This window comes from Lutjanus erythropterus, chromosome 13, assembly GCF_056507025.1.
Source record: "Lutjanus erythropterus isolate fLutEry1 chromosome 13, fLutEry1.hap2, whole genome shotgun sequence".
In the NCBI taxonomy this organism is placed as follows: Eukaryota; Metazoa; Chordata; class Actinopteri; order Lutjaniformes; family Lutjanidae; genus Lutjanus; species Lutjanus erythropterus.
In genome coordinates this window covers 21,687,146-21,703,473 of record NC_139329.1, presented here as the reverse complement: position 1 = coordinate 21,703,473, position 16,328 = coordinate 21,687,146, and the positions used below count along the sequence as shown (strand labels likewise).

The 16,328-nt window shown below is 37.4% G+C and overlaps 1 protein-coding gene across 1 annotated transcript in view; it reads left to right on the top strand.

The window, feature by feature from the left end:
• Nucleotides 1-4,377: 4,377 nt before the first annotated feature.
• Nucleotides 4,378-16,328, top strand: part of lrriq1 (leucine-rich repeats and IQ motif containing 1) — a 45,017-nt gene continuing 33,066 nt past the window's right edge. The window contains exons 1-12 of the mRNA XM_084734203.1: nucleotides 4,378-4,691; nucleotides 5,769-5,865; nucleotides 6,113-6,195; nucleotides 6,300-6,423; nucleotides 7,240-7,460; nucleotides 7,788-7,862; nucleotides 9,204-11,111; nucleotides 11,834-11,986; nucleotides 12,157-12,307; nucleotides 12,861-13,054; nucleotides 14,432-14,559; nucleotides 15,631-15,704. Of these exons, the coding sequence (XP_084590329.1) occupies nucleotides 4,578-4,691; nucleotides 5,769-5,865; nucleotides 6,113-6,195; nucleotides 6,300-6,423; nucleotides 7,240-7,460; nucleotides 7,788-7,862; nucleotides 9,204-11,111; nucleotides 11,834-11,986; nucleotides 12,157-12,307; nucleotides 12,861-13,054; nucleotides 14,432-14,559; nucleotides 15,631-15,704 (3,322 nt within the window). The 5' untranslated portion in view covers nucleotides 4,378-4,577. The remainder of the gene's footprint in view (nucleotides 4,692-5,768; nucleotides 5,866-6,112; nucleotides 6,196-6,299; nucleotides 6,424-7,239; nucleotides 7,461-7,787; nucleotides 7,863-9,203; nucleotides 11,112-11,833; nucleotides 11,987-12,156; nucleotides 12,308-12,860; nucleotides 13,055-14,431; nucleotides 14,560-15,630; nucleotides 15,705-16,328) is intronic.

Genomic DNA, 16,328 nt, shown 5'->3' with positions numbered 1-16,328 from the left:
CAGTCATTTGAGGCAGATTTAGGTGTACTAAGGTCACACTGGCAGCGTAATGATAACTTTGAAAGGCAATCCAAATCTGTGTCCAAGTCCAACTGATTCACTGCTGTTGTCATCCCACTGAAGGAGAGATAATCTCAGTTAGGAGGGGTGTTGACGAACTGGTTGAACCTCACAAATTTAAGCAGATGTTGTCCAGGTATTGCTATGGAAATTTGTAAAAAGAAAAACAAAATCAACATGATATTGGTTATACAAGCAAGAATTTGATTTGACAGCAGATAACTACAAGAATGCAACATAGGAGGCTTACAACAGCATTCATGCTGGATTAGCTCGCTTAAATATTTCCCCTCTCACGTGCACCTAATATGTTTTAAGTACCATCAGGTCTACATACAAGTCGCCTTACTCTCAGAAGCCGATAATCTGCCTCAGTGCATTGAGAAAAATCATCCATTTTCCAACTCTGGGGTTTGAAATGTCAGCTTGAGTCCATGTGTGGAAAATGTATTATTTCTGGATGGTGTTTAGGTTCCTGTGGTTGAATAAACCCACAATGACTAAATAGAGTAAAATGGATTGAACAAGATCTACACATGAGACAAACTTGCATTTCATGGGTAATACTTTATTTATGTGCACAACTGTCATTACATTGTCACAATCATGTCATGACAGCTGTCATGTATGCAAAGGAGTCTTTATGAATGTTTATGATCACTGTCATTAAGTGTCATTCAAATTGTCAAATGTCTTAAGGCCAGTTTGATGACAGAGTACAGTGCCAAGGTGACTGAATGATACTTTATAACAATAGTCATTAACATTCATAGAGACTTCTTCATTTTCATGAGAGCTGTCATGACATGGTTATGACAATGTCTAGGATAATGTCTTATTCCCACCCGGTCAAATAAAGTGGTACTTAATATAACTGTTAATATCTCACAATAATAAAAGCTGTGACAGTGGGCAGTAAGCGAAAGTTAAAGGGCAGTTGATATGACAGCTTCCCATAAATCAAGCTAATAATGTCTTTGTCATGACAACTTGACATTATCAAACTTTAAGAAATGGTTTAGCTTTATATTTTAACATTAATTATATTGACACTAGCCATCATGAGACTATTATAAGAGTGTCATGAATATTCTCCTTGACCTCATGTAAAGTGGTACCATTTGGACTTGTCATAAAGATGTCATTAAATGTCTTAAGGCTAATTTTACAACAGTCAAGTCAAGTTGTGATAACAAAGACATTATTGGCTTAATTCATGTCAAGTTGTCACAACAACATTGGATCAAAGATGACATAATCAACCTCATGACACATAATGACAAAAGTCATAAACCTGAATAAAGACTCCGGCTGTCATGACATGGTTATGACAGTTTAATGACAGTCTTATGCACAGCTATTCAAATTAAGTGTTACTCAGTAGCACAGTTAATATGTCATAATTAATAAATCTGTAGCTTGCATTCAAAATGGCCAGTAAGAGAATATTAAAGGGTGGTTGTTGTGGCTACTTGACATTAATCAAGCCAATAATGTCTTTATTATGACAGTTTGACATTAACCAAGACAACTTAACATGTTGATGTCTTTGTTATGACAATTGGCCATTATACTGTCATGAATATTTTGGATTTGTTATAAAGACGTTATTAAGTTTTATTACACAGTCAAGTGCTTTTGTAACAGTATCATGAATAATTTCCTGGACTTAAAGTAAAATAGCACCACTTGGACTTGTCATTACATGTATTAAGGCCAGTTTAAAAACAGTCATAAACATTTATAAAGACTCTGCCATGTTCATGACAGCTTTCATGACATGATTATGACAGTTAAATAGCAGTCTTATGCAAAGTACCTAATATCACTCTCAGTATTCCCATTAATAAATCTGTGACCTGCGCATTCAAAATGAGTGGTAAGAAAAAGTTAAAGGGTAGTTTTGGAGTAGTGGTAATTTTTTTCCTCCTATCCCTTCCTTCGTCAAAGCCCCCAGATGGAAATGATAGGCTTGATAGTCCCAGTGGCTGCCAAGATAATGGCTACAGACGAGTAACAGAAAACCCTTGACAGTGTAAACACACGGCCGCTATCCAAACCACTACTGCGTTTGGGCCGGAGCCGCCATTGACTGGCGTAATCTGCTGTATAAATCTGCAGCTTGGCCCTGTCTGGCCGCTGTCTGGGTTCCGTGCACTAGGACAAAAGCGACGGACACCTTGCCCACTGACAAAGGCCCTGGCCCTAATTGGAGTGGACAAGGCTTGCTGATGGAGCCTTTTTGAGCAATTGAACTTGGTCAATGAATCTTAGAGGACCTAATGAAACATAAGGGACAGGCAGTTTGACTCCAACAGCGGGGGCTGCACCAAAGTGTCCTGTTTCTGCCCATCAGCTTCAGGACTGAAGTTGTGCTGTGACCCAGAATGACCTTTATGAAAGCTCGTCTGTGCTGGACCTGTGAAGATTCTGATTGTGTTGACCTTGTAGGCCACATAAGTGTCGTAGATCTGGTATCTTTTCATTGTCATTGTGGAATTCAGTTTTGTGCTTTGAAGGAAAAAGTAGTCTGATCTGGCGCCATTCTGTTGTTTTGTTTTCGCCCTGGAACGTCACGAGACAGGAGAACAGGCCTTAGTGTGTCTCCGGAGCAAACTGTTTGGGATGGAGGACACGCTGTTTTTCTTTGAAACTTTGAGGAAGGAGACTGGGTTCCTTTTTAGAGAGCCCTGGGGAATGTGTATGGGAAAACCTGTGTGGGCCACTGGAATCTCCTCAAAGAGGAGTACAGTACGAGTGCAGAGACTTCGCCACGGGAGAGAGGAACCGGTCTTTGTGATCAGAAATGCCATGGAAAAAGTGTGCATTGTTCACAGCCTGACACATTTTTTGTTCTTCTGGTCCTGTGATTCACCTAAAAGGTCTTAGGCTCACTGACCCCACTGAGCCAGCTGCCCAAAGTGCCCACACAGGTCCATGACACTACATTTTATCTTCATGAAGTAGAGCTGTGACCAAACAGTTTTGTTGTCCTATTATTGTGCCAAAGTGGAACACTTGTTAGCAAGAGTGGAAAGTTTTAAGGGACCAGTGTGTAGGATTTAGTGGCATCTAGTGGTGACCTAGCAGGTTGTAAACATCTCACTCTCCCTCTGCAATGTGTGTAGGAGAACCTATGTTGGCTGTGAAATGCACAAAAAATCTGAAAGGCCCTATTCTGAGCCAGTGTTTAGTTTGTCTTCTCTGACCTCCTGTAGAAACAGGGAGGTGTAATGTGTTGGAAGATGACCTGCATGCACCCACCAACCCCTAGATATAATGGGCTCAAAGACAAAATCTTACACACTGGACCTTTAAAACATTTATAGGAGAAAAATGACAACAAAGATTTGTAATGCTACCATTCTCAATATTAGTCCAGTGTTTCTCAAACTTTTAACACTGTGTACAACCTCAGGAAATATTAGGCTCTCCAAGTACCACCATTATGACCAATGTTAAAATACAGTAGCGTAGGCCTACATGCAGGAGGTTTATTGCAGGTTTAGTCCTGTTTTATTTGAATCCAAATTTGAGGTAACTCCAGTCAGATCTCTCTGTTTGGTTCTAGAAGGTGCTGTGGGTACTTCACTAGCACTTTTTAAGTAGCCACTAACTTTTGCTTGGTTAACCGTCGTCCACTTCATTTTTGAAATATTCTTCCCCACTGCTTTTCATAATAGATCCAGATTTGAACTGAGTTTTTGAGACATTCATTTTCAGTCTCTGTATTTTACCTTTGTTTACTATCTCACATCACAGTTTAAGTTGTAACTACTAGTAATTACTGATGACGTATGTGCACTCTACATGTGTGATTATGACTTTGGTTTAAGAAATTAATGTTTTTCACATTATATTATATTTCTGATATTCCTACACAGCCCACTAGAGGGAGCCTGTGTATCACCAGCAGTACACACACCACAGTTTGAGAATCTAGGCATTAGTCAATAAAGGATATTTTACCTGAACTTATAGTGTTTCTATCTGCATTTTTTTTCTTTTTTTAAATTAACAATTTAAAAGAACAACAAATTTAGCTAACAATAATACAGTAACAATATAACACTGACTGCAGGATATAATATTGAATGTAATATATCAATGTATCTTTTTCAATTATAATGATTTAAAAATAGAAATGCTAGAACTAAAATGAATTCAAAGTATGTAGTTAGTGAAAGATATTATACTTTTGGATAAATCTAATTTCTAAGGACGCCAGTTATAAAGAATCTTACATTTTCACTTTGCCTTTTGCACAGCTTGTCCCTCTCGACACTACGTAGTTTACAGAGTTGTTTCCATGGCGACTGGAGTACCTAGCAGACGCGAAAGGATTTTTTCAACTATTTTTCCATGCTATTAAACGTTAAATTAGCTTTGAAATGCTAAACAGCACATTATTCAGATAAACAGTTCATCTGATAATTTTACAAGTTTAAGATACATGTGTGATGACAAGTGGCGGTAATTGAGTGTAAAAGTCAGCAAGTCGCTGGTGTTTTAAAACCATGACGGAACCTGAGGACATGTACGACTCTGTCATGCGGGAGCTGAATAATGTAGTCATGTCTGACACTGATGAAACAAAAGAAAAGGGGAGTTTTTCATTTCACGAGGAGGAGGTAAGCATTATTCTCCCGCTGAGGCCACATCACTGAAATAAGTAATAAACATTTTGTTGACGTTAATTTGACAGGTTGTGATGTTGACAGGAAGCTAGCTAGTACTGTAGCAGCTAGTAGGCTAGCTACCTGCTATCAATCACTGTATGTATGTAAACCTTACTGGTGGATTTTTAATAGTGTTGGTGACTTAAAAACTGTAGTTTACCAGACTACCAGTTACTTTACAATGAAAAGTTGTTAAACTACAACTGAACAAGGCTACTCTCAAAATGAATAAATAAATAAATAAATAAATAAATAAATAAATAAAATTACTACTTTCACATACTAGTTATTGTAGTTATTGACCCTTTTCACGGCACATGTTTTCAGTGATACTTAATTAATTACTTAATTAATACAGCCCGATTTATATATTATTGGTCCAATATTGGCCTATCATACCTATATCTGTCTTTATGGCTATTGGCAAAAATGTTGTGCAGAAAATAATGTAGATGATACTTTGTTCTATTTGTTTATTCATTATTCTTAAAAATGAAAATCCTGAAATCCTGTTTCAGTGCACCAATATCATTTTGGACATTAGCATTTATTATTAAACTTTAAAATATCCAGCCTCTGTATATGTCGATATCAAAACTTTCCTATTCCCTAATATTACCATCAGTCCAAAAAAAATCAGGTCCGAGTTGAAGGTTAACATGCAGCAGGGTTAACATTTGCCATGTCTTCTGTACTATTGTATCTTCACAAAACAATAAAGAAAATACATTTAAAGCCATATATTAAAACAACTGAGGAGTACCCTTTGGGATTCTAAATAGGATAAGTGGCATGGATAATGGATGGTTTATGGAAAACTTGGGAACATTTTGTACCCAGCAACTGACCTGCTGCAAGTCTTATTACTACATTTAGCACACTGACTATATGAACTATTACTTCATCATTTGCTTCACTGTGTCTCTACAAGCTCAGTAATACATGTTTGGATATTTGTAGATACAAGATTAAGATTAATCTTTACCTTTTGTGATGATCAAACTAACATAAACCAACTTTTGACAACAGGACTTAGATGACATTCCACCATCTCTGCTCAGGTACTTTGAAACCTCAAAAAGCAGAGCAGCAGTTTGTGAGAAGCTCATCCTTGAGGAACCTGAAGGTATGACAATGTGTAACATGCCTCTAGAGGCACTGATTCTGTGTGGTGATCAAGGGCATGGAATTAGGTCTTGTTTCCAAAATGGCTGCTAAATGACTTATCTAACTTGGCACTTTCATGATTCTATCAGTTATCTGTTCTGTATTTGTAGATATCTACAATAAAATGACCTCCAAATCATGCTATGTCTGAGATTGTTTCCCATGACAATGGATAATATTTGTGTTTTCTTTGAATTGCATGTCAGATTTTACTGCATCACATCACACTGAGGACATGATGAACCTGCCTATTGAACTCGATAAGGACATGATGAAACTGAAAGTGCAGGTAAATGGCTCTCTTTACAGTCTAGACTCACACAATATTATGGGTCCAAATGCGTTCATAAGTTGTGGAAAACTACTCTAAATTTATGTTCTACTGGGATGTAGGTCATTTGTGACTCAGAAAATGAGGAGAACAACACTTCCACTGACACCCGCCTTCTCCCTGCACCCACAGAGACAGAGGCACTTTTCACTCACAATGTGTCAGTGTGTCCCACCAACAATGAAGGTACGGTACATGTTTAGTGTTATGTTAGTAGAATTTTGTAAACTGAAGAATATACACATGGTGATGGCTGGATTTATTTAAGCCAAGAAATCTTTAAATGATCTTTTTCTGGTTCATATCTCCCAGGTAAAACAGTAACATTTTGGGCAACTCTTGTGAATTTAGATGTGAATGAAAAGCATGATTCATGAAAAACCTTATTGTTTTGGTACTTAAAATCTTGCACAGTATGTGCTTATGTCTGAGCAATAGCACAAAGAACATTTAAAGTGAGCAGAGAAATATTGTACTTAAGTGCAAAGGTGTGATCAAAGTTGATGCTTAATTACATCTCTTTCCTCTTTGTTGCTTTTTCATTGCACTGTTGGGGCACTGCTGAAGCTTCTTTGGTGATAAAACAGCTGCCCACAAGAGGTCATTGTTGTCCTACTTTTTGTTCTCACTAATGACTGGTGTGTGCTACAGTGATGATGAAGAGGGTTACATTGTACAAGTGCAGACTTTAAATTTATCATTCCCTGAAGTCCTGGAATTGATGAGTGATGAAACTTTTGTGCAACATGTTTTACAAAAAATATGTAATGTTTGAGCTGCTGGAAATACCCAGCAGCCATTTTGAAGTGAAATAGTAGTGTAAAACACAGGTGTTACCAATGATACTAATTAAGTTGTTTTTTTTTTAGTCAGTTTGTTTTCACTGCATAGTGTACATTAGAGGAGGGAGAGAAATGCAGAAAACAGGCATGATCAAAATGAGCAAGATTTAAATGTTTTTCCTCCTTGCTTGCTGGAGTTAACTTTTTGTACTTGTCACAGATAAAGCTGGTACAGATGAGCATATGGAGAGTGAGAACCATTTTACGTTTGCAATGCGGACACTTGAGATGTCACTGAATGAAGAAGAGCAAAAGAAAATTAATGAATACAAGGCAGAGCGAGAGAAACAGCGCTGTGCGGACGTGAAGAAGGAAGAGCAAAAGAAACAAACAGAAAGAGACTTTCAGAGGGAGCTGAGGAAGATAACGGAGGCAGAAATGGTGAGTCACCTGGACTAGAACAATATTTCGTAATAAGAAGATGTAGACTTTGTTTAGTATTACAAGCAAGCAAATTTGTTATCCCCAACTGTGTAGGGACCCAGGCACTTCAAATATGTCAAATAATAGACATTTTGTGACAAGATAAATAGTTGATATTGTTCAGAATGTCATAATATATACATTTTAGTGTTTTTTACAATTATTATTGTCATTATTATTATTATTATTATTATTATTATTATTATTATTATTATTATTATTATTATCATTATCATTATTATTATCATCATCATTATTATTATTATTACTTCTCTCTAAATCCAGCTCCATCAGATGGAACTTGAGTTGATGGCGAAGAGAGCTCAGGAAAAACTTGAACAGGAGTTTCTGCTTCAGCAGGTAGGCCTGAATTCTCTTGTTGCATTCATCACTAGATGTTCAACCTGAAGAGGCCACACCTGGGTGTAGCCACTGGGTACTGGGACCTCGAAGCAAAATCAGAATTTATCATTATTTCAGCAACCTGGAATCAAGACACTGAGATTATATGGAAGATCACAAATACCAGATTATTCCTTTTTTTTTTTTTTTTTTTTACAAAACATATTTGTTGAAATTATGTCCCAGTTTCCCAAGACTCTACACACAAATGCAGAATAACACACTCATATTCACAAACTTCCAACTTCTAACTCTCAACTTTAAACCATGTATCTTAAGTTTAAACCAAACTCATTCAACAAAACACAAAAGCCATCAAATACACTAGTGAGATAAATTCAGAACATCACTGTAAAAAAGGTGTTAAGTAGGTGTTACCACTACTGTTACTTTTGCCTTAGAACAACCTCTGATGATATACATTTTCAAAATCTTTAATTCCTCATTGTACTGTAGTGATCGTCAAAAATATTCAAAAAAATCTCTGCACATCTGACAGGTGCTTCAGACGAGATGTGACTCAAAGACAATGAGAGAAACTTGTACTATATATAGTAATATAAGTATATATATGTATATATACATATATATATGTATATATATATATATATATATATATATATATAGTAAAATAAACCGATATTGACTGAAAAGCAAATGCACTGTAAAATACTGCTAAAAAATATAGAATACAGAAAAATAATTTCTGTGTATTCACCAATACAATGAAACAACAATGAAAAAATAGTTTGTATATACAGAAAGAAATCATATTTACAGTATTCCACCTTTACATCCCAAACTGTCCCATGGCCTTAGTGTCTATCTATCCTGAGGTTCTCATTGGTGTGTGAACAATTTTGACTCTTAATGTTTCCACCTGGGGAATTGTGTGTTAATTGGGTCCCAGCTGTGAGATATTAAGTTAATGATGCTGAAAGCCAGTGCTTTCTAAATAGTGCAGCCAATGATGTATAAAGGTACTTGTGTGTACAGTTTTTCTCAAAATGTTCAACAAACCTGAATCACATGTGAAATAAGGGAATAGTGTTTATAGTTTTGGGAAATGCCATTGTGACTTGGAATATTTAGTTAACAGGTGCAGTTATAGTGTGTAAGCAATCACAAAAAAATTAATTTAATGAACATAGTTACATATTCCTCTTTGAGACTTTGAGTTTAGGCTTTTGGCTGTTTGCAGTCGATGTGGATTATTTTATGTATCTGCAATAAATTTGATACTAATGAAATGAGACAGCTTGGTTTATTGTAACTCTTGTGACTCTCTTTACCAATCAGGAACTGATCAGCAACTTACAGAGACGAGTGGAGGAAGAGAGGAGGATGAGGGAAGAAGAGCAGAAGAGAATGAAGGAAGAACAGGACATGAAGAAAAGAGAAGAGGAGAAAATTAAGAAAGAAGCACAAAGGAAAAGAATGGAGGAAGAGGAGAAAATTAAGAAAGAAGCACAAAGGAAAAGAATGGAGGAAGAGGAGAAAATGAAAAGAGACGCAGAAAGAAAAAGAATGGAGGAAGAGGAGAAAATCAAAAGAGAGGAAGAAAGGAAAAGAATGGAGGAAGAGGAGAAAATCAAAAGAGAGACAGAAAGGAAAAGAATGGAGGAAGAGGAGAAAATCAAAAGAGAGGAAGAAAAGAAAAGAATGGAGGAAGAGGAGAAAATCAAAAGAGAGACAGAAAGGGAAAGAATGGAGGAGGAGGAGAAAATCAAAAGAGGGGAAGAAAGGAAAAGAATGGAGGAAGAGGAGAAAATCAAAAGAGAGGCAGAAAGGAAAAGACTGGAAGAGGAAACAGCAAAGAAGAAAGAGGAACAGAGAAAAATAGAAGAGATAAAACTTAAAAAAGAGGAGAGAAAAAATCAGGAAGAGGAAAAGAGGAGAATGGAGAGGGAGGAAAAGAGGAAGCGAGAAGAGGAGAGATACCAGATGGATTTGGAAAAGAACAGGGTGGAGAATGAGATGAGAATGATGAATGAGGAAGAAGACAGGAAAAAGAAAGAAGAGGTAATGAGGATACAGGAGGAGGAGGAGGAGAGAAAAAAGATAGAAGAGGTAAAGAAGAAAATGGAGACAGAGACGGGAAAAATTGAGGAAGAAATGAGCCTGAAGCAGGAGGAGGAGGAGAGAAAAAAGAGGGAAGATGAGGAGAGTGATGATAGAAAAAAGATGGCTCAAGAAAAGATGTATGAAGAGGTGAGAAAGAGGAATAAAAAAGGATGTGGAAATGTTGACAAAGAGATAAAACTTGAGGAGAGGAAAAAGAAGGAAGAACAGGAAAGAAAAAAGATGGAGAAGACTCCAAGATCAATTGAAGAGGACGAGAAGAGGAAAAGGGGACATGAAAGGAAAGCAAAAGAGGAAGAACAGAGACGGAGACAGACGGAAAAGATGAGCAGTCATATGGACGAAGAGGATTACAGAAAATCCGAAGAAGATATGAGGCTCAAGGAAGATAAGGAGGGGTATAGAGGTTTTGATGTGGACAGAACGATGGAACATGAAACCAAAACAAAAGATAAAGAAGAGAAGCAGGAGGAGGAGAAAGGAAACATTAAGGAGGAGAGGAATCATGTTGAGGCAGAGAAGATGCAGAATAAGGAAGAGGTCAGAGAAAACAAGAAAGAGGCAAACAACAAAACAGAAGAAATAACACTCAAAACAGAGGTAACATTAATAAGAGCAAATGGAGTACAAGAGAAAAAAGAGAAAGTTGAGCATAACAGCATGATAGATCAAAATGAGAATAATAATATGGATAAAAAAGAAAGGTCCCTGGCCTTTCAACTAGAGGATGGCCCCTCCTGTGCTTCTTCAAGCCCTGCTCCTTTACACAGTGAGTGTACAATTTCCCCCACCAGTACTGAAGCCATGATACCACAACATGACCTAGACAAGAACATCAGTCAGACCACCATCGATAAAACTGTGGACTGTGAAAATCAAGAAGCAAGGGCTTCTGCTGTGTCTGTTTCTTTACCCATGTGCCTCCCAGAGCACACAGAGCAGAAGAGGCTGACATGGATGAAGGACTGCATCCCCTGGTCCAAACTCTCCCTCCAGAACAGGAGGCAGCAGAAAGGATCTGTGCGGAGTCGGAGAGGGCCGAGGAGGGCTGCTGAGGCTGGCAGTCTGCCACCTCTCTGCCCAGATACTCTGCTTCAGGCCACAGGTTGGAAATCCCTGCAGCAGGTAAACACACATTGACAATGAGCTGACTGATCACTTGAAGCCCCGAGAGGCATGTGAAAAAAATATTCTGGTGATCCTTTTTCAAGTCTGATCTAACTAGTTTTCTGTCCTGTCTTTATGATTTAAATGCCAGTTTTGCAAGATTTACAGGTTTACTGGCAGAATATGACAGAAAGTTAACATAATCTTCATAAGCATGTTTTTATTAGTGTACAATCACCTGCAAATAAGAATAATTGTGTTTTTGTCACCTTAGAATGAGTAGTATATATCTACAGAGAGGGTAGGTCCTCTTTCACAGAGTCTGCCATGTTGCTCTGCCATGTTTCGACATTGGTGCAGATTGGACAAACCAAACAATACATATAGATATGGTTTAGTTCACTGGTAGATGCCACTAAATCTTACACACTGGTCGTTTAAGAAGAGGTGAAAAAATGTTGTGTTTGTGGTGTGTTTGTTGTTGTAACACTTGTTTTGGCAACGAGCGTTTGCTGATGTTATCATACTGACCTTTATTTAACTAAAACTCACATTGAATTATTTTTTTATCAGTTGCTTCCCAAGTTGTTGTTAATGATTGCTAATGATTGTGGGGTGGGAGGTTGTGAACTTCTTTTGGCTTCTGAAACAGGGCATGACAGAAAAAGTTTGTCAAATACTGTCATAAACACAGGACAGGAAATAATTTAGATCAGATCAGATCTTTGCCTCTCTTTCAGGTGACCACAGTGACCCTAGAAGACTTGCCTGGCTGTAGCTTATCCACTCTCGCTCAGTGTACTCAACTTCGATCCCTCAGCCTCAGACGTTGTGGCCTCAAATCCCTGGAAGGCATCAAGCAGTTACCACACCTCTGCTACATCGATGTACAGGTGGATATTCAGTCAGTAATTACAGTTTACCATCATAATGCCACTTTTTTTCAAGAGACAAAATTTTTACTTATCGCTATTTGTGCTGATGGATAGTGCAGATCTTGGTTATTGGCAGTTAATTATCATTATCTCTTTTTCTTTTACAATTTTAATTTATTTTATTACAGGAAAATGACATCTCATTTGTTGACTGTGAAAATATGACCAGCTTACGAGTTCTTCATCTCGGCCACAACAAGCTGACGTCTATCCATGGTTTAGGTGGTGCTGAAAATCTGGATGTTCTAGACCTCTCGCACAACTCCATCACCCGAATTGGTGAGAACGGTGAAATAAATGTATGATGTGTGACTTTGTGTCACTTTTGAAGTCCCTAGTTGTTTGTAGCATGACTGATTATTGTCTTTGGAATATGTGTGTGTAGCAGCTTGAGATATTTTGAGGACATCAGTTTTGACAAGCTTCAACAGTCTGCATAACTCCACAAGAGGGCAGCATCTCTCTTCTTCTCACCTCTTCCTTTCAGCTCTGGTCTTCATTCAGTTTACTGCAGTCTGCAGTGAAAAGTGATTTATTCACTGAAGTCATCTTGAGCCCTGAGGCTGAAGTCATAAAAAGATATTGGCCAGGAAAGAGGTTAAACACATTGAATTCAGCTACTGTAACATTTTGTTGTGACTCACCTCTAAAAGTAAATCATGAACTCATGTCTTATACATTATGTAGGAGGGGGCTTTTGGATTGTCTCAATTTAAAACAAGTTTTTAGATGTGCTTGTGTTTTATTTATTTATTTACTGCTTATGTGCAGACTGACCATGTGCTGTTTTTCAATCTAAATTAGTGGCCTCTCTTTTCTATCTCATTGCTAGCTGGTTTAGAGTCTATGAGGAGACTGCAGAGGTTGTCAGTGGATCACAACCAGCTGATCAGCACCAAAGGACTTTGGGATGTTTACAGTCTCCTTCACCTGAACTGTTCACACAACCACCTGGCAAACGTGGAGGGTCTAGAGAACAGTGTTCTGCTCAACACACTGGACCTGAGAGCCAACAGCCTCACTGAGGTAAAAAAAAAAAGAAGAGCTACAGCTGATCACTGAAAATACAAGCTCTGATGTCATTGCTTAATGATCTATACAGAAATTGATCTGGATGTTTGAGAGGACAAGGGGCTTTTAACTTTTAACAAAAAATATTTTTAAAAAACAGATTGTGTAACATCTAGTTATGTACAGAAAGATGATAGACACTTTCATTATCTGTAATAACTAACTTTATTAGTTTTATAATCACAAACCACAATTTGGTTTCTAACAGGTCATAATGTTGTTTATATTAATGCTCATAATAATAGACAAACATCTAGTATCAGTGTCAAACCTTCAAAATAAAGGCTCAAAACTGTTTCAAAAGCACATGAGCTGATTTATTAAAATCAACAACTCTTGAGAGGCCTTGAGCAGATTATGGTCGAATAAATTGTCTTGAGAAAAGCACAGGCTGCTGTTTTTCAGTACAAACTGAACCAGTTTTCCGTTCAGTTTAACAACTTCATATCATGGAAGATATTCACAGTTTAGCCCGCATGTGAAAAAAATATCTTTTACACAACATGATTTAACCAGTTCCCTGAACAGGATAAGGGATTTAAGTGGACATATGAAATAAAGGAACATCACATTTTCCTTTAGTCCAAAAACATTGCTCCTTTGGGGCAGAAAAGGATGTGGTGTAAAAAGCTGAATGTGGTGATCTGGGAGTGATAATGCTTAATGTTATACTGTATAAAATGGGTTGATGGCACACTCTATTTTCTCACATGAAATACACTAAGGGAACACTGTTTGAACACTGTTGCAGACAGTGCAAATTTGCAAGTTGAACAAAGGTGAACTTTGACCTGCAGAAACTGAAATCACTTAGTCAGCCATACAGGCTTCAATTGTTCTTAAAGAGACATGTAAGAGAGTCAGCATGCATTATACAGAGGACCTGTTACTGGCAGACCTTAATGAAAGCCACTAATTGATGTTATTAGTTACGATAATCAAAATCTCCTCCATGAGAATGCTCTATAGAGCAACAGCTGGAGTGAATGTCCAATTACTGAAGGGTATCTTTCTCTTTCTTTGGGAGCGTAGCTCACTAGTAATTGCTTGATGAGGCCAAGTAAACAATAAGAAAAATAATACAGGGGAAATACAAGTACATACAAACAAAACTAATCAGTTTGATGATATATACAACAACTTCCCCTGATTGCAGCACAGTTTAACCTGTGGCAGACACTGATGACTGTAAACACAGCAGGGCTAATACAACTGACATTGATGGACGGGGTCATTTAGGCAGCAGGAGCAGCAGCAACAGCAGTGTAAAGTTAATCTAACCCCACTGTTTGACTAGTGTTAACTGACAACTTCACCCTGTTTGTCCGTCAGCCCCCCAGTCTGAACAACCAGGTCCTCCTCAGAGAGCTGCATCTAGACGACAACAGCATCTCCTCCCTGCAAGGCCTCACTGCCTGCTGGCTACCCCTCATGCAACATCTCTCTGTGACCCAAAACAGGTATATTCCTCCAGTCCTGCTGGATATATCTCTTTGTGTAAGGTCTGTTAATGTCACAGGGGCACAGAGGACAAAATAACATGCAGTTCTTTTTTGTGATAATTTGATATGAAAAATTAAGAATTAAAACTCTTTGCCCTCTATATTTTTAAGGTGAGTCATGCAACCTAGACAACTTAAAAAGCAGTCACATAATTTCAGAATATTTCTGTGTTGAACAGCAACACGAATGTTGTCTTTAAGGGACAGTTTAACCCAAAATCAAATATATATATATGTATATATATTTTCCCTCTGACCTGTAGTTTTATCCCTACAAGCAAATTATGTCCCTGCAGTGTCATGATTGTGACATATCATTTGTGACGTTGAAACAACATTACTGCAACATTAAAGTTACAATGTTGTTGTTAAAACAACAACATCCTCTGCTTGACATTTCCTCATCTTCATATAATGACGTTGCTAAGACATCACATTATCAAGTGGTAAAGTGGTGGAAATGTTGGAACAACGTACTGACAAAATTAAAATAAAATGATGTTTAAAATAATATGCTGGTGATGACACTCTGGAATTTTACGTTGCAACTATATTCCTGCAATGACTTTGTGTTAGTAGAGATCTATCAATATAGATAGTTTTGGTGTGAGTTGTTTTGAAGATATTGGCTGTAGAGATGTCTGCCTTCTCTCAAATATAGTTATACTAGATGGTATTCAGCTTGTGGTGCTCAAAGGGCCAAAAAATACATTTGAATAATCCACAGAAATTGTTGTGAGTTTCATTAGGGGCTACTTTCTCTCTATGGGTATCTTTAGTCATGACTTCTGGAAGGAGACATTGCTGTCAATTTTTTATGCCGTCTAGTCCCATTATATTGGAGAGAAGGCAGATATCTCTTTGGCCGGTATCTCCAAAACTCTGCAACACACACTGAAACATCTAGATGGATAAACAGCACTACAGGTAAATAGGTAAAAATATGTAGTTTTGATTTTGGAGTGAACTGTCCTTTTAAGATGTGGTGTAGCTTTCAGAAGAGTTATAATTGATCTTTGTCTTTTATAGAATTACCCAACTGCCCTCTATGTCGGATTTTGTGTCCCTTGCAAATCTGGATCTTCAGTTCAACTGCATGTCAGGTAACAGGTTGTCTTTATTAAACTGTACCCCTTAAAGAAGCCAGAGTCCCATTTCCTCATTATAAAGGCAGAACAACATCTATTGTGTCAAATTCAAAACCTGTGTTGTTTTATCTTCCCTTTTGCTGACTTTAATTTGCAAATGATTTGATATTTTGTTGGTTTTATTTTACTGAGCAATAACAGTGATATATATGTCAGCAGTAGACATGTTATCAATAGCGATATGAAAATTATTGAGTAAAATATTCAGTAGGTTCACTTAAATGTGTTAAACCCCCTTTAAGGCACATAACTAATACTCTCTCACTTATAAACAGCCTATCATATCCCTTGATAATGGAGTGTGCTATGAGTGTCATGCAAACAGGGGCTGAATGATTTTAAACTATATATATATATAATTGTGATTGCAGTCAAGAAAAGTTCTCTATTAATAAAATGAATTATTACGACTGTTACATGACACTAGCATGCTTAAAATTCAGCCATCATTCATACTCATCTCATTCCTCCCATATGCTCACAGGCCCTCTGACTTTCCAGTCCCTTACTCCCACTCAGCCACAGATTGATTCCACTCAACAAAAAAAGTTACAACAGCTATAAATCTACATGCAGCAA